The sequence below is a fragment of the Nomascus leucogenys genome, chromosome 14 (genome assembly GCF_006542625.1).
Source record: "Nomascus leucogenys isolate Asia chromosome 14, Asia_NLE_v1, whole genome shotgun sequence".
NCBI classification, from domain to species: Eukaryota; Metazoa; Chordata; class Mammalia; order Primates; family Hylobatidae; genus Nomascus; species Nomascus leucogenys.
In genome coordinates, this window is record NC_044394.1 from 38788516 (window position 1) to 38811239 (window position 22724).

At 57.2% G+C, this 22724-nt stretch overlaps 1 protein-coding gene across 5 annotated transcripts in view; it reads right to left on the reverse strand.

The window, feature by feature from the left end:
* The window catches only part of LLGL1 (LLGL scribble cell polarity complex component 1), an 18929-nt gene extending 4729 nt beyond the window's left edge, over positions 1–14200 (reverse strand). For 4 of the 5 annotated variants that reach the window (XR_004033403.1, XM_030828239.1, XM_030828240.1 and 1 more), the window contains exons 1-16: positions 14052–14200; positions 9797–9894; positions 7212–7293; positions 6986–7116; positions 5842–6000; positions 5603–5765; positions 5374–5509; positions 5075–5129; positions 4786–4940; positions 4467–4690; positions 4240–4307; positions 3016–3169; positions 2837–2941; positions 2002–2294; positions 1559–1706; positions 1164–1317 (exon numbers count right to left, since the gene is read on the reverse strand). Coding sequence is in view for 4 of the 5 variants with exons in the window: in XM_030828239.1 (XP_030684099.1) it covers positions 1164–1317; positions 1559–1706; positions 2002–2294; positions 2837–2941; positions 3016–3169; positions 4240–4307; positions 4467–4690; positions 4786–4940; positions 5075–5129; positions 5374–5509; positions 5603–5765; positions 5842–6000; positions 6986–7116; positions 7212–7293; positions 9797–9894; positions 14052–14132 (2206 nt within the window). In the remaining variant the exon portion in view is untranslated. The remainder of the gene's footprint in view (positions 1–1163; positions 1318–1558; positions 1707–2001; positions 2295–2836; positions 2942–3015; positions 3170–4239; positions 4308–4466; positions 4691–4785; positions 4941–5074; positions 5130–5373; positions 5510–5602; positions 5766–5841; positions 6001–6985; positions 7117–7211; positions 7294–9796; positions 9895–14051) is intronic. The other variant, XM_030828238.1, reaches the window with a different exon arrangement.
* Between the last annotated feature and the right edge of the window lie 8524 nt (positions 14201–22724).

Genomic DNA, 22724 nt, shown 5'->3' on the forward strand with positions numbered 1-22724 from the left:
GGGTCTTTGTAGTCAAAAAAACAAAAAGCCAAAGAAACCCCCACCTCTAGCTGCACCCGCCACATCCAGACAGTGGGAAAATCCACTGCACAAAAGACCGTCAACAAATAAATGGCATCAGAAAGCTGAGCTCGTAGACCAAGCAGATGACACTCCGGAATTCACATCGGTTCTACAGGGCATGATGTGAGCAGTGGCTGTCAGTGACATCTGTCAGGAACACGCTGAAGTACTTGTGTCTGGGTTTTCGTTTAAAATACCCCGGCAAAAAAAACAGCAAAGAGTGTGGGGGAGGGGGGCAGACTCTGCAGGGGCACATGGCTGGTGGCAGGCATGTGAGGTATGTGGGACAACTTTGCACCTCTCTATTTTTGTGTATGTTTGAAATTCTCCCATTGTACAAGTTCAAAATCAATCAGTGACTCAATCAACAAACCCAGGACCTTCCCAGGGCTCCCAGGCCACTGAGAATCAAAGCCAGGTCCTCAGCCTCTGGCCAGCAGCAGTACCTCCCTGAGCCACACACCTCAACCCTCACCTGCTCCACTCCAGCCAAGTGGCTGGGCAGCTGCCCACACACATGCCCGGCTCGGGGCCTGGGCACTGGCTGGTGCCCCTGTCATCCACCAGGCCTCAACCTCCCTTCTCCTGGCTCAGATCTGAGAGGCCCACCCAGCTCACTCAAAAATCCCTTACCATCCAGCTCCCTCAGGGAGACTGGGGGTGACCCGGCAGTCCCCCTGGGGGAGCTGGACGGTAAGGGTTTTTTTCTGAGACGTTCTCACTCTGTTGCACAGGCTGGAGTGCAGTGGTGCGATCTCGGTTCACCACGATCTCCGCCTCCCATGTTCAAGCAATTCTCCTGCCTCAGCCTCCCAAATAGCTGGGATTACAGGCGCCCACCACCACGCCTGGCTATTTTTTGTATTTTTAGTAGAGACAAGGTTTCACCAAATGTTGGCCTGGTGGGTCTCAAACTCCTGACCTCAGGTGATCCGCCCGCCTTGGCCTCCCAAAGTGCTGGGATCACAGGCTTGAGTCACTGTGCCCAGCCACCTCCTGGAAGGTGCAGTCCCACCACCTCCCCTGCCACCACCCATCTCCCAGGTGGCCACCTGAGGGCAGCCTTCCCAACCCTTGCCCTGTCCCTGACCCTGCCTTACCATCTCGAAGGAATGTGTCGGCAAAGTATAGGCAACGCACGACGCCTGACAAGGAGTCATCGGCAGAGCGGGGTTCAATGCGGCGCTGCACGGGCGTCATCTCCACATCGTGGGGGCAGGCCTGCTCAGCCAGCTGTGCATTGGCTTCCTGCAACTGCCAGGCGGGGGCTCCTGAACACCGTCTCCCTAGCGCCCCGGTGGCTTGCATCCTGCTTTGCGCCCTACGTTCTGTTACCATTCCTCCACCACCCAGCTCAGCTCATCCATCCCTCTGGAGGGCCCAGGGGCTGCTGAGGGAGGAGCACTGAGCTAACCAGGCCCCAGGGGTCCCAGGCCAGGGCCAGGCCAAGGCATGGGACACAGGCACAGCTCCTGTGCAGCCCACCCCAGCTCACCTTGCTGCTGGCATTAGCAGCCCGCTTCTTGCCCGAGACACGACTCTTGCGAATGCGCCGGAAAGACTGGCGCAGCGACTTCTTGAGAGACTTCACCCGGGAGAGCGGCCCCTCCATGGCCAGGGAGTCATTGGGGTGAAGAGTGCACCTGGGGGCAGACAGGGTCCAGTCATGCTATGGAGCAGCCTCCTGGAGCAGCCACCACACTCCTGCTGGCCTGTGGAGGCACCCAGGTCAGGGAGTCACAGCCCCTCTGGCACAGTCCTGTGGACCCAGCTGCAGGTGGTGCTGAGAATGTCCTTCTTGGAGCTGCCAGGTTATTTCTTATGGGGCAGTGGAGGTTAGTGGGGCCTTTGCCACACCAAACACTAGAGGTGGAAACGGAAGCCCAGACCCCATCTCGCTGGGGGCTCCAGCTGCCCAGCCGCCCTCACCCCACACACCTGGCCAGCACAGGGCTCTTGCGCTGGTAGTCGAAGAGGCCAAAGCCATGACTGGTGCCAAAAGCCACGAGGCTCCACTCGGTGTGGAGTGTGACAGCGGTTACAGCAGCTGGCGGCAGGCACTGCACCAGGACACGGGGCTGGAAGCCAGCAGGCCAGGGCAGCGGCACCGTGCGTGGGCTCAGCCGCTCGTGGCCCTTCCACGTGAAGCCCTCGCGGTCCTGGAGGAGGTCTATGATGGCCACGCTGACCGCCTGCTCCACCGGCACATCACTAAGCTCCAGTACCAGCACCTGAGCCCACAGCCAGGCAGGGGGAGCTTCAGCGCAGGGGAGGGGCTGCCCTGGGCCCCACTCAGTCTGTAGCCTCTGAAGCAGCCCCAGCCACCACCAAGGTGGTTCTAGGACTGTCTTCAGTTCATCAGCTAAACAAGCACTCACTGAATGCCTACTGTATACCAAGGCCCTTGCTGAGCACAAGGAACACAGTGGTGACCAAGACACACTAGTCCCTGCCCTCTGCGGGCAAAGTGTCTACCCTTACCCCGAGCCTCTATCTCCCATTTAGCAATAAGGACACAATGAGCACCTCCTGTATGTTGTGCGAGTGCCGCAGCACAGCACTGACATGAGTTCCCGCCCCTCAACACTGTGGTTCCCCCAGCAACAGGCCCACTTCCCATCTGTCCTCACCCCAGCCAGCCCTACCCAGAGCCCTATTCCCACCTTGGCTTTTGCCTGTGCCAGTCCATCTCCCTTTCCACCAGACTCTCCAGTTCATCTCTTCCAGAAAGCCCTCCCTGACATCTCCAACCCAGGGGGACACCCAGCCCTACCTGGCCTGCAGTGCCGGCCACCACCATCTGGGCTGTATACTTGCAGAGAGCAACCTTCTGCACGCCAAGCCGGGGATCGTCACTGTAGGGATCAAAGCAGCCCACCTAGAGGGATGGGAAGGAGTAATGAGTCCAGGCAGGGTCGGGACCAGCTCATCAGGGCCAGGGGAGGGGCCCACCTTGCGGAAGGGTGGCCAGTCGTCCTCAGCAGCCTGGGTCAGGCTGTCAGCATGCTCACAGTCCGTCTGGAAGAGGCCAGCTGTGCTCAGCTTATAGAGTGGCCGCAGCGCCACACCCGAGGCATCCCAGAACCTCACGGTACCGTCCTCATGGCTGCAGGGAGGGCAGATGTCAGGGCTACCCCTGGGTTTCTGGGAGGCTTGCACACCCCTCCATTCACTCATCTGATGACCACTCACTAAACACCTACTGCACATGCCAAACACTGACCGGAATCCTATTGTTACAAAAAACAATAGGCACCTACTGTATACAGCACAGGTGCACTGTGCACCTGCTATAGGCCACGCCACATGCACCACATGCACCTGGCCCTTTAAACCAAACAGGGTGGAAATGACCACCCTGATTAACAGGAGGTGGCAAAGGGGGACATGTAGAGAACAGAGGACTATAGGGGTTCTGCCTGCACTGGAGCAGCCATCAGAGGTGATCAAGAGCAAGGCAGTCACAGAACAGAGCATGGGGCATCCCGGGGGAGGAGCTGCATGGGGCCCGAGGCAGCCACGTAGGTGGAGGAGCAGGAAGAATGCAGAGGCCGGGAGGAAGCAGGGAGGGGGCAGGGGAAGAAGTAGATAAATCTAGGGCGCAGCCTTGGGACACAGCTGCAGAGCGCAAGCAGGGCCCCGAGTGGTGGTGAAAGCCCAGAGCCAGGGCGTGAGAGGTGTGTGACTGTGGGGGTGGTTGAGACTCACTCCAGCAGCCCTGAAAGCCACAGCAAGCTCTTCAGCAGGGAAGGGCACACCAGAGTCAGAGGGCTGAGGGTCCCAGCACAGGCGGGAGTGGGGGCAGGGCAGGAAGTTGAGGCCTGAGTCACCGGGCACGTCAGCGCCCGCCAGGCCCAGGCTGGGCTCTCTGGCACCTTCCCTGGGCAGCTCAGCGTGGGCCAGCCCAGATTTTCCAGTCCCAGGGCAGGCAGGCTGGGCGGGTGGAGCCCTGGGGCTTGGTAGAGCTCAGTTCCAGGCCAAAAGGCAGATCAGGGCAGCACCTTGAACCAAGGTCCAGGGAGGTTTCATTCCAATCCACCTTGGGCGAGGAGGAACTACCTGGTCCCACCAGGGGCCAGGCCTGAGTCTCCTGGCACCTCTACACCCACCAGGCCCAGGATGGGCTCTCCCCCAACAGCAAGGGGCCCACTCACCCACATAAGCGCGCACACCTACCCCGTCAGCAGCAGCCCTCGCTGTGACGGCTCCTGGGCCAGGTTTCGGCCCCCAGTGATGGGCCAGCTCTGGGAGGGGGTGGCAGAGATGTGTGCACAAGGTTAGGACAAACATCTTCTCCCTCTCACTCCGAGCATGGCACATGCTGACCTCCAGGCCTAGAAATGAAACACTCTCCCTCTCCTCAAGACTCCACCCCGTGAGACCCCCCTGATCCCCGCACACACCAAGGCACTGGAGACAGGCTGGGGGCTCTGCTGCTCGCCAGCGCTCACGATGCGGGCCCACAGCTTGGCGGGGACATTGGCCACATGGGCCGAGCAAGTGATTGCAGACGAGTGCAGCGGGGCCAGGTATGGGGCAGGCACAGCTGGCCAGCCAGGAGTCTGCAGGTCCAGCACCACCAGCTCCTCTTCCAGCAGCACAGCCAGGGCCTGGGGGTCATCAAATTCTGTGGGATGGAGGGAGTATGGGGTGAGCACAGCCATAGGTGGCAGAGGGCACCAGGTGGGGCTGGGAAAGGGTAGGGTATGGCAGGGCACGCACCATCCTCGGGCTGTGTGCTGTGCACTGTGAAGAAGTCGATGATGCGGGAGGTGAAGTCCAGCGTCACCAATGTCTCGGCTCGAAGCACACTTACACAGTGGCGGTCACCATAGCTGGCACGGGGCATGCCACCACTGAAGATGATAAAGTGGCCCCTGTGTGCAGAGGGAGGTGTGTGAGCCATGAACCACCTGGGTCCAGAGCACATACTGCACAACCCAGGGAGAGCCCACCCTTCCAGCCCCCAGCCAGACCCAACTCACATCGGACACCCTCTCCCTCGACCTACCCAGATTCACAGTTCCGCCACAGAATCTTGTTAATGGCCTTGCAGGGAAAGGGGCCTGAGGGGTGGGACAGAGTCAGACCACACTCGCTGGTGGTTCTTAGCAATTCTGCCATTCCTGCTCTGCCCTCCACTGCTCTCTACCTTGCAGTTGCCTCCTACCTCCCCAGGAAGTAGGCGGGAGGCACACTGCCACCAGACCACCCCCACCCCCGGGGGAGTCACTCCTCAGCCAGTTTGGCTTGGCTCAGTGGCGCCCCCTCCCATCACCATCCTCTGGCTAAGGCGTCCCCAGCACTCACCGTAAGGTGTGGTGGCTACCGTGGGCTGCAGCGTTGGGGAGCTGCCGGCATCCACAGACCAGACAGCGTAGCTGCCATCGCTGTGTGAGCTGACCACAGTGCTGCTATCACGCCCCCAGCATAGGCTCTCCAGCTGCTGCACGCAAGCAGGGGCAGGCAGGCAGGCATGAGCCATGGTGGGCATGCATAAGGGGCCCAGGCTGAGGGGACACAGGCCTCACCCACATACCTGGTTCCCCAGGAAGACATGGTCCACACACTGTGAGGCCTGGTTCCAGATGACCAGCAGGCCCCGGCTGTAGCCAATGAGAATCTTCGTGGGGTCCCTCAGGTGTCCCTGGAGCGACTCCACGGGGCCCAGCGCCTTCCCACAGCGGTAGTCGTCTGGCACGCTGTGGAGGAAGGCAGGTGAGCCAGCAGAACCTCTCGGGCACACTGTGTGTGCTGGGAAGCCCACCGGCCTCTTACTTGCGCAGAACCTCGCCTGGGGCAAGCGTCTGCCCCTCGAGCAGGGTCAGGGTGGTAACATCCAGGAAGAAGACACTGCTGCCCTCAGTGCCCAGGGCTGCTATGTTGCCGGCAGCCACCAGCAGGACCACTGTGACTCGGGTAAGGCTGAGCGGAGCACTGCAGGGAACACGGGGAAGGGAGTGAGGGTCCGAGCCCATCCACCTGCTGAGGTGGAGTGTGAGGGGCTGGGCCACTGCTGATAACTCATCACTGGCCCCACAGCACTCACCAGGGCCTACTTACAGAGCCACCCCAGGAAGGCATGCGTCATAATCAGCCCGCTCAATTATTCATCTGGATGTCAGCAGGGAGATGGATAAAAATAGGGTCCCTAGGTCTTGCAGACTGGGCTCCCAGCTCCTCCCACCCACCAGGAGAGGACAGCAGGAACGAGGGCATTGCCCAAGCCAGGACCAGGAGCTCCCCGCTGAGCCCCTCCTAGGAATCCCGCTGCCAGCCCTCAGACATCTCCTGACTTCGCAGGAGGGCCCCAGATACCCCTGTCTGCAGAAGCTGGGAGGCATCAGGAATCCATCCCTGGGTTGGTACTCCCCTTTTCCAGCTATTTCAGGCAGGGCTGGGGAGAGAGATGCCCCATACTCTCACTCAGCTGGGGCATGCTGCCAGCACCTTACCAAGCACAGCCCATGGGACCCTCCTTGCCCTCAACCCTGCCCTTTCACCTATGCACAGAAAGGCCTGTCTCCTACCCACAACTGAAGAGGCCAGGGGACCCTTGCTGTTACTAACTGGCTTAGGCCCTGCCCCAAACCGCCAGACACCCCCATCATTGCAGTAAGTGTAGTGCCAGGCCTCAGGTCCTAGGAGTTTGGCATATAATGCATGTACCTCCTGCTGCTCACAACATTAATTACCTGCTCATGACGGACTCAACCCAAACCTCCCATTTAACCTGAAAAGTTCACAGAGTATACCTCAGTAAAGCAGGGTCGAAAAGCTGCAGCCTGGGACCCAGGCCCAGCTCAAGGCATCCCGCCCTGAACCGCTGCCCGTCTCCATGCTGCCTTTGCACAGCAGGTTCCCACAGCCTCCCCCAGATCCTCCCTGCCCGATGGCTGGCCCCAGTCAAGTTCTCCAGTACCTGGCACCATCAAAGCCGGGCCGGCTGGGCAGCTGGAAGCTGAGTGCTTCTTCCAGGTGGGCACAGCCATTATGGTGGACAATCTCCCAGAGATGCAGGCTGCTGTCATCAAGCAGGGTCAGGAGGCGGCCCTGGTGTGTGAGCAGAGATGAAAACTAGGCTGGCCCAGCGGGGTGAGTAGATATGGGGGCCACAGGGAGCTGGCCAGTGGAAAGCAGAGGCTCACCTGGCCGGGCAAGAAGTGCATCTGTGTGACGGTGGCTGCATCCCGGTGCAGGCCTGTGAACTCCACGCCAGGTGCACCATAGCTGAGGGTGGCAGGTCAAGGTGGAAACAGGCATGGACCAGCAAACCACAGTGAGGGAGACACCCAAGGCTCCTCCTTAACCCAGACTATTCCAGTGGGCCCCGGCATGGGCCTGACCATCCAGGAGTCCTCCCTGAAGAACGGAGGTCCCCTCCCTAAAGCTCCCACTCTGCACCCCTACAGTATCCCCAAGATAAGTGTGCAGGCTCCACTCACTCCTGCAAGTCGGGTGCTGCTATAGGACCTTCACTTCCTGTAAATAGGGCCAGTGACTCCCACCTTACAGGGCTGTTGCAGATCAAGTGAGAATAAACACACCCAGCAGGCTTGGCCTCAACCTGGTGAGAGGCTGGGGCTCCGCTCCACTTCAGCTCCATGTGTCTATGGGCTCTGGGAGCTGCACCTTGCCGGATGGGATCAGGCAGGCCAGAGGTGCAAGGCCAGCCCTGGACAAGAAAGCCAGGGGGCAGAAGAGTCCAGGCTGCCTTTTCCCACAGCTTCAGGCTAAACTTCAGCTATGCGTAAGAAAACCCACCTCCTCCAGTGCGGTGGCTCACTCCTGTAATCCCAGCACTTTGGGAGGCTGAGGCAGGTGGATCACAAGGAGTTGAGGCAGGTGATCCTCAGGAGTTGAGGACCAGCCTGGCCAAGATGGTGAAACCTCACCTCTACTAAAAATGCAAAAATTAGCTGGGCATGCTGGCAGGCGCCTGTAATCCCAGCTATTTGGGAGGCTGAGGCAGAGAACTGCTTGAACCCGGGAGGCAAAGGTTGCAGTGAGCCAAAATTGTGCGACTGCACTCCAGCCTAGGCGACAAAGAGCGAGACTCCATCTCAAAAAAACAAAAGAAAAAAAACCCCACCTCCCTCCAAAGCAGGCAGCCAACAACTGCCATCATGAGGGAGGAGAGACCCCAGCCTGCCCATTTAACAGATGAGCTCACAGAGACTTGGAGGGGGTGGGTGACCTGCTTGAAGTGCCCAGTGTCAGTGCCTGAGTCCCGGCAACTCCAGGGCTGATGGTGGACAGCAGGGCCTGAGAGGGCCCCACGACAGAGGGTGCAGGGAGGAGTCAGCAACGTTGCCCCGGTGACAACACAGGAGCCGTTGCCTGGAGCTTGAGCTGAGATTCCCTACAGGAGCCTGGCAAGAAACCCCGAAGAAGGGACAAAAGAGGGGACAGGAGCAGCTGGGCGGGAACCAGGGTCGTCAAGGAGATGGGGCCGGCCTGGCAGGGGGAGGGGCAGCTTCTAGTGACCAGGGCTGGCCCTCTCCAGCCTCAGTTTCCCAACCCAAGGGGCTCCAGGCAGTGGCAGTCAGGGGAAGAAGGGAAGAGGACCCTGGGCTCCAGCCTCCTTTCTGAGGCTCAGTTTCCTCATCTGCACTTCAGGTTCTTTTTGAGCCTGAGGACAAGTGCACTGGAGACCCCAAAACAGGAGGGACACCTGAAGGCTGCAGGGACACATGTGCTGACGCAGCGCAGCACCACAGGAGTGGGAGCAGCAGGCCAGGCAGCGGAGCACTGTGGGGCCCAGAGCACTGCCACACTCACCAACAGGTGCTGCTGGGGCCATGGGAGAGAAGGGGACATCTCATCCCATCCGCACTCCCCAGAGTAGGCAAAGAGCTCACAAACCACAGGCTCAGAGTCCCGCCCTTGCCTGGCCAGTGCCCCCAGCCCTGGGGTGAGGAGACCCCCATCCCACACCCTCCCCTTTCCCAGCACTGACACATTTTCTGGGAACTGATGTCTGAAACCAGGATACTGAAACCCAGAGGGCCACACAGGAGGGGTAGGGGTCAGCGCCCCTCACCAAGCTGCCATCAGCCAGACCCTGGCGCCTCAGCTTCCCCAAGAGCAGTTGGGGTGGGATTCTCCAGGGCCCGCAAGGAGACACTGAGCTGCCGGCCTGCCCCCACCCCCACCCCCGGCCTGCTGGGAAAATGCTCGCTTTGTGTGGCTCACACAGCCCATTGTGCAGCAGCTAGGATCCAGGTGGGGGCCGTACTGCGCTCACCATGCCGAGCCTGGCACTGCCCCCAGCCCCCTTGGCTGAACACACGTGTCTTCACATTCACACATGTGTGCATCGGCTCACCAGGGTCCCCAGCCCACCTGCCACCCTCCAGGGGTATCATAGCCCAGCCCCCCTGCCTGGCCTCCCCAGAGTTGCTGGGACGATGGCAGGGTCACCTAGGTAACTGGCTGGCTGACATGTAGCAAGCGACAGCTATGCTACTGCAAACTGACCCCCCCACCACCCGTCTCTCAGCAAAAGGACCCCATCATCTCTGCACAGTTGTCTCAGGTACAGAAGCCATGCCAACCTCCACCAAGATCCCAGTACCTATTGTAGCACCCGCAGAAGCCCCCACTACTGCCCATCAGAGCACCTCTGTCCTCCTCTTGAGCTGGACACTGCCAAGACTGGGACCCCAGAGCACAGGGAACTACAGATAGGTGGTCCTGAACAGACCCTGAACACCTGTCCTGCAAAGGATACATCTTGACAGCCCCAGACCTGGTGCCGATGGCCATGATGCGAAGTTCGGGGTCGAAGGCCAGGGCGCTGGGCTGATTGGGGAAGCCATGCTCCACAGTCTGCGAGGAGGGGAGGGCTGCTGGGGGTAAGCACTCCCAGGTACCTCTGCCGTGGCCCACCCTGAGGCCCACCCCAAGGTAGCCTCCAGGGTCTGCAGCTGACACACTGGGAGTAGCAGGCAGGTCTACTTGCTCTGTGCCTCAGCGTCCTCAACTGTGAAATGGGTTATCATGCCTCCAGTTGGTGGGGAGGTGGCTAAACCCCTGGGTTCCACCATGACTGTACCGCGTGCATAGCCCACAGAGGCCAGCCCTTTGCCAAGCCCCTGTGCCCCTCAATGCACACAGGCTCACGTGGACCCCACTGCATGGAGGCTCCAGCAACAAACAGGTGAAAAAAGGCTCACAGAGGTGCAGGCACTGACGAGGCCCCACCTGCTCGTGAAGGGCTCCGCACCCCATTTTTAGAGGCACAGACTAAAGGAGTCCCGCAAGATGTCTATGACACTCCCCAAACACAGGCCTGAGTGGAGGTCAGAGGTCAAGGGACAACACCCAGGATCAGCTAGGCAGAGGCTTTTGACTCCTCCCAGACACAGGGAGACACAGGCCCAGAGAGAGGTAGCTTTCTGCCTGGACCCTGAAGGCATCTTCCCACCTCCCCACCGGCCAACAGCTGGGCAACATGACTCCCATGCCCATCAGCAGCGGAGACGGTGTTAAGGGGGTTTGTGTGCCCAGAGTGTCGATGAAACAGCTCCCTACCCGCTCCCCTGCCCCTTTCACAGCACACCCTTTCTGCGCCAGTCTCCTGTCTTTGGCCTGGCTGTGCCCTCCCTGGGAAGCCTACGCAGCTGAGCTCCAGCCCCATCCTGAACACCAGTGCCGGACACCCACGTGGGCCACTGGTAACTCCTTTTATTTTGTTGTTGTTGTTATTTGTTTTTCACTTTTACCACTGGTAATTCCTGACCCACTGCCTCAGGAAGACGCACATTTGTAAGAAACCCCAGTTCCCAGCCTATAACCCCAACCTCCCTCCCTGCCCGCCTCCGCCCATCCAGGTGGGGACTGAGCCCTCTGGGCAGCTGGTTTGGTCATGGCCTAGCTGTCTGGCCTTGGGCAAGTCACAGTACTCTCCAAGCCTCAGTCTCTCATCTGGGCCCTTGGGACAGTAAGCCCACCTAAGGACAGAGTTGGAGATTTGGCTGGGGCTTCTCTCTCCCACCAATAATACCACGCCCTTGCTGCACCTGACCTTGTCTAGCCAGTCCCTCACTACAACCAGGGTCCAGAGACGGGACATTGCATCGCAAATCCCCGCAGCCTTCCCACTTTACAAACCAGGAAAGGAGGTTACATGTACTGTCCAGCATCTGCTTCCCTCATACCCCACATCCAGTCCATTTCTGAGCCCCATCAACTCAGTTTCAAAACACACAGAAGTCACCCCCTTCCCTGCTCCAGGCCCCACCGTCACGCACCTGGATTGGTGCTCACTACAGTCTGTTCCCACAGAGGCCAGAGGGATCCTATGAAAGCCACAGCCAGATCCTTGTCCCTCCCCTGCTCAGGATCCTCCTGGGGCTCCCAGCTAAGGGAGGCTTGTGCCTCAGGGCCTTTGCACCTACTGCCCCTCTGCCTGGAACGCACTTCCTAAAGCACTTTCTGTCGCTTGAGAGTAACCTCCTCAGAGAAACCTCCCTAGGCCACCCTGGCTGCAGCAGCTGCCCTGGCCACACCTCCCACCCCCTAGCCCTGTTTTATTTGATCCACAGCACTGGCTACCATCCCAACTACAGTCTATTTTACTTTTTTGTTTTGGCTTTTCACTTTCTCCTGCACGAGTATATCAGCCACCTGAGTTAAGAGATATTTGTCCTTTTTGGTAACTACTGTTGTCCCCAGCACCTTGGAGACCTCACACACAGTGGGGCTCAGTATTAACAGAGAAGGCACACTCCACAGGTGATGTGTAGGCTGGACTGGGATTTGAACCCAAGGCTCGGAGTTGAAAGTCCCTGCTCACTCTTGACCTGTCTCCCACCCCCCAAACTCAGGAATCAGGGCCTATTCCCTAGCAATGACCTATTACCCACTTAGGTGACTAAGTCCCTTCCCCAAGGCCACCCCACTTTCCACCACTGCTGCCCACGCTTCATCCTCAGTGGAGGGCCCTTACTTTCCGCCACCCCAAGGCTAGCCAGAGTGGGCTGAGCTTCACCCCCATCTGTCTCCAGTCCTCACTGCACACCCCAATTCACTGGCTGAAGAAATGACATTTAGGCCAGGCATGGCAGCTCATGTCTGTATTCCTAGCACTTTGGGAAGCCAACATGGATGGATAGATAGCTTGAACCCAGGAGTTCGAGACCAGCCTGGGCAACATGGTGAAACCCCATCTCTACAAAAAATACAAAAACTAGCCGGGCATGGTGACACGAGCCTGTAGTCCCAGCTACTCAGGAGGCTGAGGTGGGAGGATCACCTGAGCCAGGGAGTTGTGAGGCTGCAGTGGGCTGTGATTGTGCCACTGCACTCCAGCCTGGGTGAGAGTGAGACCCCATTTCAAAAAAGAAGTGACATTTAGCCCTGTGCTTGTTGCTGCCTTTCCCTGAAGGGCCATTCTCCTTTCACCTCACCCTCATAGCCTCCCCAGCACAGAAAACAGGCGCCATCTGGGGACCACGGAGCACCAGCTTCCCTTCTGGGCCCCTCTCAGGTTCCTGGCAGGTTCTCAGCCCCCGTGTGAGGGTCCTGGCAGCTCTCACCAGCAACCACTGTAGACCTAGGCAGGGAAACCCTGACACATCCCAGCGCCTCCACCACTCCAGGTCCAGCCGTCCCAGAGCCTCCTCCAAGACAAGGGTCTCCTCAAGGCAGCCCAGGGCGCCTGGCACAACACTGGCCCAGGACCACAGCAGCCCCTTGGAAAAATCCCTGCCCCTCAAGGCTAAAATCCAACCCCACTGACACAAGAACTCAAGAAAGATATTGGTGCAGCTCACTCTGTGACTCTGGGCAAGCCGTCACCCCTCTCAGAACCTCAATTTTCTCATCTGTATTTTGAAGATAACTCTAATTTCGAAGAGCACTGAGAGGCTCTGCGATCAGTAGGCTCTGGGGTAAGAATGAGGACAAAACCAACACCCCCAGAGGAGTGAGCCAGGAGTGGGCTGAGGCCCTGCTCTAACATCAGTGCAGAGGGAGGCGGGGGCTGAGGAGGCCCCTTTCCCTGGCCCCTAGTGTCCCACTCCGGGAAAAGGAAGGAAAAGCCTCCACCTCACTCCACCTTGGTGCAGACAGGCAGCACAGCTGGCCCATGTGGCAGAGGGAGCCAGGGCCCACAGTATGGAGAAAAGTAGCCTCATTTCACAGCTAGGGAAACTGAGGCCCCACGATGTGAAGTGCAGTGTAGTACACAGCCAGGCATGTCCCCTGGACTCGGAGCCCCGGGCAGGGCAGAGCAGGGCAAGGCAGAGCCTGGAGCAGTGGGGGAAGGAAGGAGAGGCTCCTTGAAGGGATTTCCCAGCCGCACCCCCGACAGCTGCCTCACCCCCACTAACTCTCTCGCCCTCCTGGGTGCCAAAGCACAAAACAAACCGGGGCCCAGGGCTGTCCCAAGGGCCAAGCAGGGACGCAATGGAGCCCCTAAGAAAAAGAATAAAGAGACAGAGAGTGAGTGACAGAGAAGAGGTCGAGAGACTCCACACAGACAGAGAGAGACACGCAGGGAGAGACAAGCAAAGAAGACTCAGAGACGCAGAGGCAGAAAGAGAAATGAGAGGCAGAGAGATAAAGGGAGACAGGCAGAGATAGGAAGGGGCAGAGGCAGAGACACCCCCACCACACACACAGGCACAACTGGGGCGAGACAGCCGGTCAGCGGCTGAGAAAGAGAGACAGAGACCCAGAGACAGGCAAAGAGTCTCAGAGACAGAGAGACCCAGACACACAGAGACTGGCAGAGCCAGGGCCAGAGCGGCCCGCAGAGACTCGGGGAGCAGACACGGAAAGTCGGCCGGAGACCCAGACCCACCCAGAGTCCGAGCCAGAGCGGGGCCCGCCGAGGGGGTGCGCGGCCCGGCCCGGCCCCCGCCCCGCACCGCGCTGCATGCCAGCCCCCGCCCCCCGGGCCCGACGTGGCTCCGACCCTGGGCCCCCAGCCCGGGCCCCCGTCCCGCCCCCTCCCGCCCGAGTCCGGGCCGCCGCCCCACCTTGTTGAAGGCGAAAAGCTCCTGCTTGAGCTTCTCGCGCTGCGGGTCAGCGCCCTGCCGCCGGAATCGAAACTTCATCATCTTGCGCCCGGCTGCCGGCGCCACCGCCGCCGCCCGCAGGATGCGCCGCGCGGCCCCGCCGGTCCTGAGGCGCGGGCGGGGCCCCAGGCGGCCCGGGCGCGGGCGCGCGGGGCCGGGCCTGCACGGGGGAGGGCGCGGGGCGCGACGGACGCGCCGCCCGACCAATGAGCGAGCCCGTCGTGCCGCCCGCCCCGCCCCTGTTGGCCAGACAATAGTGAACTAGGCCCCCGGGCTCGGCCGGGCTCGCGAAGGGTCGCCCGCCTAGCATGCGCCGCGGCGCGGGGTCTGCCGGGACTTGTAGTCCATGAGCTGGGGCTCCAGCGCGGGCGGGTGGGGAAGCGCTTTGGAGGGGGATTGGCGCACGTTCCCGGGCTTGGAGGAGACTTTTTCCTCCTCCCAGAGAACGAGCGACGTACCCACTCATGTAATGGGGCAGCCCTGTTCCGAAAGCCAAGAGAGCTCTGACTGGAACAACTCCCTGGCCCCTCTGCGCCTCAGTTTCCCCATCTACACCATTGGTCAAGGGATTGCCAAGTTTATATTTTACCAATTTCACAGAACTCCATTTTGTCTGTTCCCTGCTGTGTCAGAGCACCTCCCACCGCCGTGCTTTTGCCTTGGCTTTGTAGTCAGGAATTCTTTCCTCACCCCCAGCCCCTGGGGAACTCCTACACATCTTTCAGGACCCAACGCAAAAGGCTCTGTGTCACAGCACAGGGGATTCTTTCTTAGCCAAAGAAAGAGACGGGATCCCCAGGAGGTGGCATTTGGGACTGTTCTGGGGTTGGATTGGGGCTTTACTGAGATGGGGGAAGGGCCTCCCCCAACAGAGAACAGCCTATGAACAAAGCTTAGCCCTGCCCCTACTCTCTGAGGGGCCGTCTGCCTGTCCCCACCCACCTCCCAGGCCTTCTTTTCTCATCTGGACAATGGCCTCAAGGCTGAACCTTTCCTTCCAGGCTGAGGATAGGCCGCCTGGCTCAGGGCTGGGGCTGCGGGAGGTCCTAGAAGCTTAGGTGGGGCAAGTAGGACAGGCCCCAACCCCACCAGCTGTGTCAAGGGAGGAGGAGCTGACCTCTGACCCCGAGGCAGCTGCCAAGCCTTGGGGCCTGGCTGTCCCCCTCCACCCACGCCAGGCCGGAGGTGTTCAGCCCTTCCCCGTATTTGGGGCTGGATCCGGAAGAGGGCCCAGGAGTGAGTGGGGAGGTGAGAGGAGGGAGGATGACGACAGTAAAGCCCCTAAGTGTCTACTGCGGGGCAGGCGCTGTTCAAAGCCCTTTCCTGGTTTCAGCTGACTTAGTGCTGTCAGTAGCTCTACGAGGGAGCCAACAATATTACCCATCCCAAATGAGGAAGCTGAGACCATCAGCCAAAGGCTGTTAGTTGTTGGCAGAGCTGCTGGACTGAGGAGGGTAAGACCCCTTTGGCCACTGGCCACACCACACCCAGCACAGGCAGCAGGGACAGCTCAGAGGTCTGGGTTCTGGTCCCTGCCCTGCCTCACACAGGAAGTGTTAAGAAGTTGCTGGCTAGGCGTGGTGGCTCATGCCTGTAGTCCTAGCACTTTGGGAGGCCTTGGAGGGAGGATCTCTTGACCCCAGGAGTTTGAGACCTGACTGGGCAGCAGAGTGAGATCTCAACTCTACAAAAATAAATAAATAAATATTTTTTAAATTAGCTGGGCATGGTGGCCCAGCTGTACATTACAGCTACTCAGGAGGCTGAGGTAGGAGGATGGCGTGAGCCCAGGAGGTTGAGGCTGCTGTGAGCCATAATCATGCCACTGCACTCCAGCCTGGGCAACAGAGCAAGACCATCTCAAAAAAAAGAAAAAAAAGGCCAGGAGCAGTGGCTCACACCTGTAATCCCAGTGCTTTGGGAGGCCGAGGCGGGCAGATCACTTGAGGTCAGGAGTTCGGGAAAAACCCAGTCTCTACTAAAAATACAAAAAATAGCCGGGCATAGTGGCAGGTGCCTGTAGTCCCAGCTACTTAGGAGGCTGAGGCAGGAGAATCGCTTGAACCCAGGAGGTGGAGCTTGCAGTGAGCCGAGATCATTTGCACTCCAGCCTGGGCAACAAGCGCGAGAAATGAAAAAAAAAAAAAAAAAAAAAAAGGTTGATTCACGTTCCCGCTTTACCATTTGGAAGCTATGTGACCTAAGTTACCTCAAATTCTCTGTGCCTCAGTTTCCTCATCAGTAAAAATAGTGATAATATTAGTATTTACCTCAAAGGGTTGGTTGTGGAGATTAAATGTGTCAGGGTAATGTGAACCAGAGCAACTCCATCTTGAATAGGAGGTGGGTAAAATGAGGCTGAGACCTACTGGGCTGCATTCCCAGATGGTTAAGGCATTCTAAGTCACAGGATGAGCTAGGAGGAGGTCGGCACAAAATCCAGGTCATAAAGACGTTGCTGATAAAACAGACTGCAGTAAAGAAGCTGGCCAAAACCCACAAAACCAAGATGGCCACGAGAATGACCTCTGGTCATCCTCACTGCTACACTCCCATTAGCACCATGACAGTTTACAAATGTCATGGCAACGTCATGAAGTTACTCTATATGGTCTAAAAAGGGGAGGTATGAATAATGCACGTTTAGCAAATCATCAAAAAATGACCACAAAAATAGGCAACTTGGCCGGGCACGGTGGCTCACACCTGTAATCCTGGCACTTTGGGAGGCCGAGGCAGGTGGATCACCTGAGGTCAGGAGTTTGAGACCAGCCTGACCAACATGGAGGAACCCCGTCTCTACTAAAAATACAAAATTAGCCGGGCGTGGTGGCACATGCCTGTAATCCTAGCTACTCGGGAGGCTGAGGCAGGAAAATTGCTTGAACCCGGCAGGCGGAGGTTTCAGTGAGCCGAGACTGCACCACTGCACTCCAGCCTAGGCAATAAGAGTGAAAATCCACCTCAAAAAAAAAAAAAAAAAAAAAAAAAAAAGGACAACTCTGCCTATGGAGTAGCATTTTTTTCTTTTTCTTTTTTTTTCCTTTTTTTTTTTTTTGAGATGGAGTCTTGCTGTGTTACCCAGATTGGAGTACAGTAGCACGATCTTGGCTCACTGCAACCTCTGCCTCCCAGGTTCAAGCGATTCTCCTGCCTCAGCCTCCCAAGTAGCTGGGACTACACTCAGCTAATTTTTGTATTTTTAGTAGAGACCGAGTTTCACCATGGTTGACCAGGTTGGTCTTGAACTCCTGACCTCAGATGATCTGCCTGCCTTGGCCTCCCAAAGTGCTGGGATTACAGGCATGAGCCATTGCACCTGACACCCAGTCTCCATTTTTCTTTTTCTTTTTTTTTTTTTGAGACGGAGAGACAGAGTCTCACTCGGTCGCCCAGCCTGGAGTGCAGCGCAGTAGCATGATCTCAGCTCACTGCAACCTTCGCCTCCCAGGTTCAAGCGATTCTCCTGCCTCAGCCTCCTGAGTAGCTGGGACTATAGGTGTGTGCCACCATGCCCAGCTAATTTTTTGTATTTTTAGTAGAGATGGGGTTTCACCATGTTAGCCAGGATGGTCTCGATCTCCTGACCTCATGATCTGCCTGCCTCGGCCTCCCAAAGTGCTGGGATTACAGGTGTGAGCCACCACACCCAGCCAGCAGTTTCCATTTTTCTTTTTTTTTTTTTTTTTTTTGAGATGGAGTCTTGCTCTGTCTCCCGGACTGGCGTGCAGTGGCGCAATCTCGGCTCACTGCAAGCTCCGCCTCCCAGGTTCACACCATTCTCCTGCCTCAGCCTCCCGAGTAGCTGGGACTACAGGTGCCCACCACCACACCCGGCTAATTTTTTGTATTTTTTTTAGTAGAGACGGGGTTTCACCGTGGTCTCGATCTCCTGACCTCGTGATCCGCCCGCCTAGGCCTCCCAAAGTGCTGGGATTACAAGTGTGAGCCACCGCGCCCGGCCCAGTTTCCATTTTTCAATGGGACTTGGTTATTAGGCAGTAAGCAGCCATGCCTTTCCCAACCCCTATCTCAGTTTTTCGGGGAGCAGGGCAACAGAACTGAGTTGAGACCGCAGCTAACCATAGCTCACCATCCTATGACGGGGGATGCACTGGGGCTGTGGGAGCCCAGAAGAGGCATCTGGCCCAGGGTCAGTGTCTTGCTGGGAGAGGACAGTGCACATGGGCTGTAATGGGTAAGGAGTGTATCTAGTGGAAGGAGCCAGGGGATAGGCAGGGAAGAGTCTCACGGCAAACAGGGATTCGCAAAGTGTCAGTACCCCCACCCCACAACACACACACTTGTTAATTCAGATTCTAGGTCCTGCAAATGTGAATGACAGGGGAGTGGGGCCCCATAATCTGGATTTTTAAACCAGCCCCTTTCCCAAATGACCCTGAGGCCTAGCTTGGCCCCATCTGATCAGGTTAAGCGGGGTCAAATGGGTATACAGATACAAATGGGTAATCTGAGGCCTGGGCATGTAGGCCCAGCCGACCCATATCGTCAGGCAGGGTTCAGAAACGGCACTAGAGAGGGCACCATCTCCCAGGCTGGGAGGGTCTGGGATGCTAATGACTGTTTGTCTGTCCCCTCACCCACAAGTCAGGGCAGACCAGGCCTATGATTACCACAGCAGTCCCAGGGGACAGAGACTGGCACAGGCGGCCATGCCAAGTCAGCTTATTGCTAGAACAAGAAACTGAGGGTCAGGGGAGCCAGACAAACAACTGAACACAGAGTCCCGGTCATCTCAGGTGCCCACCCATCCTTGGAGCTGGGGGAGGCAGGCGGGTTCCTGAGTCAGCAGCACTGGCAGGGGAAGCTGGTCCTTCCTTCAGCCTCCCAGCCTCAGATCAATCTCAGGCCAGGGAGGGGCTGCCTTCTCAGCATTTCCTTGGTGGGGTATCCCCCTCCTCTCACCTCCTCCTAGGCTCCCATAGGGCTCTCACCCAGCTCTGGAGTCTGCCTTCAAATCCCAAGACGTCCCCTTGCTCATTGGGTGACCTCAGCTAAGCCATGAGTCCACCCTGGGCCTCAGTTTCCTCATCTGTAAAATGCGATAAGGACTAAATGAGATGACTCAAAACAAGAGTTGAGGCCAAGCACGGTGGCTCACGCCTGTAATCCCAGCACTTTGGGAGGCCGAGGCGGGCAGATCACGAGGTCAGGAGATAAAGACCATCCTGGCTAACACGGCGAAAACCCATCTCTACTAAAAATACAAAAAATTAGCCAGGTGTGATGGCACACGCCTGTAGTCCCAGCTACTCGGGAGGCTGAGGCAGGAGAATCATTTGAACCCAGGAGGCAGAGGTTGCAGTGAGCCGAGATCGGCGCCACTGCACTCCGGCCTGGGCGACAGAGCAAGACTCTGTCTCAAAAAAAGAGTTGAGCACAGGGCCCGGCAGGGTCTGTTCCTAGTGAACAAGCTGTGCCTAGAATAGAATAAGTGCCTGGCACATAATCAATGCTCGACACGTTTAAAAAAATAGATTGGCCAGGCGCAGTGGTTCACGCCTGTAATCCCAGCACTTTGGGAGCCCGAGGCGGGTGGATCACAAGGTCAGGAGATCGAGACCACGGTGAAACCCCATCTCTACTAAAAATACAAAAAAAAAAATTAGCTGGGCGCGGTGGCGGGCACCTGTAGTCCCAGCTACTCGGGAGGCTGAGGCAGGAGAATGGCGTGAACCCGGGAGGCGGAGCCTGCAGTGAGCCAAAATCGCGCCACTGCACTCCAGCCTGGGCAACAGAGCGAGACTCCGTCTCAAAAAAAAAAAAAAAAAAAATAGATTAAAGCCAGGCACAGCGGCTCACGCCTGTAATCCCAGCAATTTGGGAGGCTGAGGCAGGTGGAATACGAGGTCAGGAGTTTGAGACTAGCCTGACCAACATGGTGAAATCCCATCTCTACTAAAAAAAAAAAAAAAAAAAAAAAATTAGTCAGGTGTGACGGTGCATGCCTGTAATGCACAGGAGGCTGAGGCAGGAGAATCACTTGAACCCAGGAGGTGGAGGTTGCAGTAAGCCGAGATCACGCCACTGCACTCCAGCCTGGATGACAGAGCAAGACCCCATCTCAAAGAAAAAATTTAAAAAAATAGATTAAAGATCTGAGGCCAGGCGTGGTGGTTCACGCCTGTAATCCCAGCACTTTGGGAGGCCAAGGCGGGCAGATCACTTGAGGCCAGGAGTTTGAGTCCAGCCTGGCCAATATGGTGAAACTCTGTCTCTACTAAAAATACAAAAATTGCCGGGCCCAGTCGCTCATGCCTGTAATCCCAGCACTTTGGGAGGCCAAGGCGGGTGGATCACCTGAGGTTGAGATATTGAGACCATCCTGGCTAACACGGTGAAACCCTGTCTGTACTAAAAATACAAAAAATTAGCCAGCCATATGGCACATGCCTGTAATCCCAGCTACTCTGGAGGCAGAGGCAGGAGAATCGCATGAACCTGGGAGGCAGAGGTTGCAGTGAGCCAAGATATTGCACTCCAGCCTGGGCAACATGAGTGAAACTCCATCTCAAAATAATAATAATAATAATAAAATAAATAAAAATAAAAATACAAAAATTAGCCAGGTGTGGTGGCGCGTGCATGTAATCCCAGCTACTTGAGAGACCGAGGCAGGAGAATCGCTTGAACCCAGGAGGTGGAGGTTGTAGTGAGCCCAGATCGCACCACTGCACTCCAGATTGGGCAAGAGTGAGACTGTGTCTCAAAAAAACAAAACAAACAAAAACAACAACAAATAATCCATACTGTTCAGGAGTTAAGTCCACAGAAGTGGCAGTTTGGTGGTTGATGGGATGTAAGTAGGCAGGTAGGTGAACAGGATGGCATGCACTGAAGGCGTCTTCAGACGTAGGTGCCCCAGTAAAGGCTATATCTGTGCATATCTCCCTGAATCCTCATAGGTACAAGAACAACCCTGTTTTATAGATAGTAAATGGAAGACAAGTGTAGAGAAGTGACTTGGTCACTCCTCTGCAGAGGGAAAGAGAAAGGGTGTTGCTCCTCAGGGAGCGACAAGTGGGGAAGCTCCAAGGGAGGTAGATTAGGGTCAGTAAGGAAGTGGGAGGAAAACCAAGAGTCTGACTGAAGAAAGCAGGCCCTGGCTTTCAGAAGCTGGCCCAGATCCCAGCTGAGGCCATGACCCTCTCGAGCTGCCCAAACCACGGACTCAGCTTCTTCCTAGTGGCTCCTGGGGGGCCAGATCTGGCAGGCTGGAAAATTCCTGGAGTGGTCTAGGTTGGGACAGAGCTAGGCAGGGCCTAGGATGGAAGGAGAGAGATGAGGGAGTGGGAGAAAGGGTGGGCTTACTGAGACTCCAAGACAGGGTCAGCAGGCCAGCCCAAGCCAGGGAGGAGTGAATACCTCATCCCATGTGGTATGCAAAATGAAGCTGAAGCTTAATAAGGTCTTGTGTCCTTTAGGCCCAGACAGAAGGGAGTAATGAATTTAGGGCCTCCTCAATCTACAGAGAGTGAATAGTGTTGTGTGCCTCCGGGAAAAAAAGGCCAGACAGGTAGGGGGAGTGTTGGGGCTGACCCAGTCTGTCCTTGTTTTATACAAGGGAGGAAGCTGAGGTTCAGAGAAGTTACCTGCCCAAGGTGACAGGTGAATAATATATGAGTCCCTGGACCTCTAACCGAGTGCTCCTTCTCTGGAGGCAGGACTCTCAGCCCTGACACTCGCTGAGCCTGGATCCTGAGTGTGCTTTTCTTGGCTCATGCTGGGCTACAGGAACGGGGACCAGGGCACACCTGCTCCCTGCAAGGACTGTCCGGATTGAGGCCCAAGGGGCTGGGTATGTGGACATTACCACAGACCTGCTGGAAGATGGGGCTTTGTGTTTCACTTCTCTCTGGTGCCCCAAGTGCTAATCCTGCCTCTGCCACTTTCCCTCTCTGGGCTTGTTTTCTCATCTGCGAAATGCGGGCTAATATTAATTGCTACCATTTATTAACACTGAGCACTTAGTCTGTGCCAGGCACTAGTTATTCCTTTAATCTTATGCCCATTTTACAAAGGAAGAAACTGAGGCCAGAGAGGTTAACTTGGCCAAAGTCACACAGCTAGTATATTGCAGAATCAGGATGTAAACCTAGTCCCCTCATGACATCTCAGATGTTGCAGTGAGAATTAAATGAGACAACAATTTAATGGCCTCACTCAATGAGACAGTGCAGGAGAAGGTGGGAGTTAGGGCCGTTTCTCAGCCTGGAGTGGAAGCACTGGGACCACAGAGTACACTCTAGGCAGTGCCAAGGGAGGCCATGGTCTGGGTGGGGGAGCCCAAAGGCACCCCTGAAAAGCCTGGGAGGGGGCCAGAGAAGGTAGCATAGAGGAGAGCTGCCTGAAGCAGAATACTGGCACTTGCAAAGATGTCTAGAAGTCTCCAAGGAGCTGGGGCCAAGAGAGGTAGCATGGGGCCCAGGCTGGGACTGCTGTTCTATGTGGCCTGGGGGTGGACCTGATGGTATCTGCTTGACCCAGAGGTCCCAGTGCCCCTCCACACCTACTAGGGTTAGTAAGGAAGTGGGAGGAAAACCCTACTAGCCCTGAGATCCCTGGCTGAGAAGGGCAGAAGCAGTGGGGAACCTAAGTTCCTGGCTCTGAGTA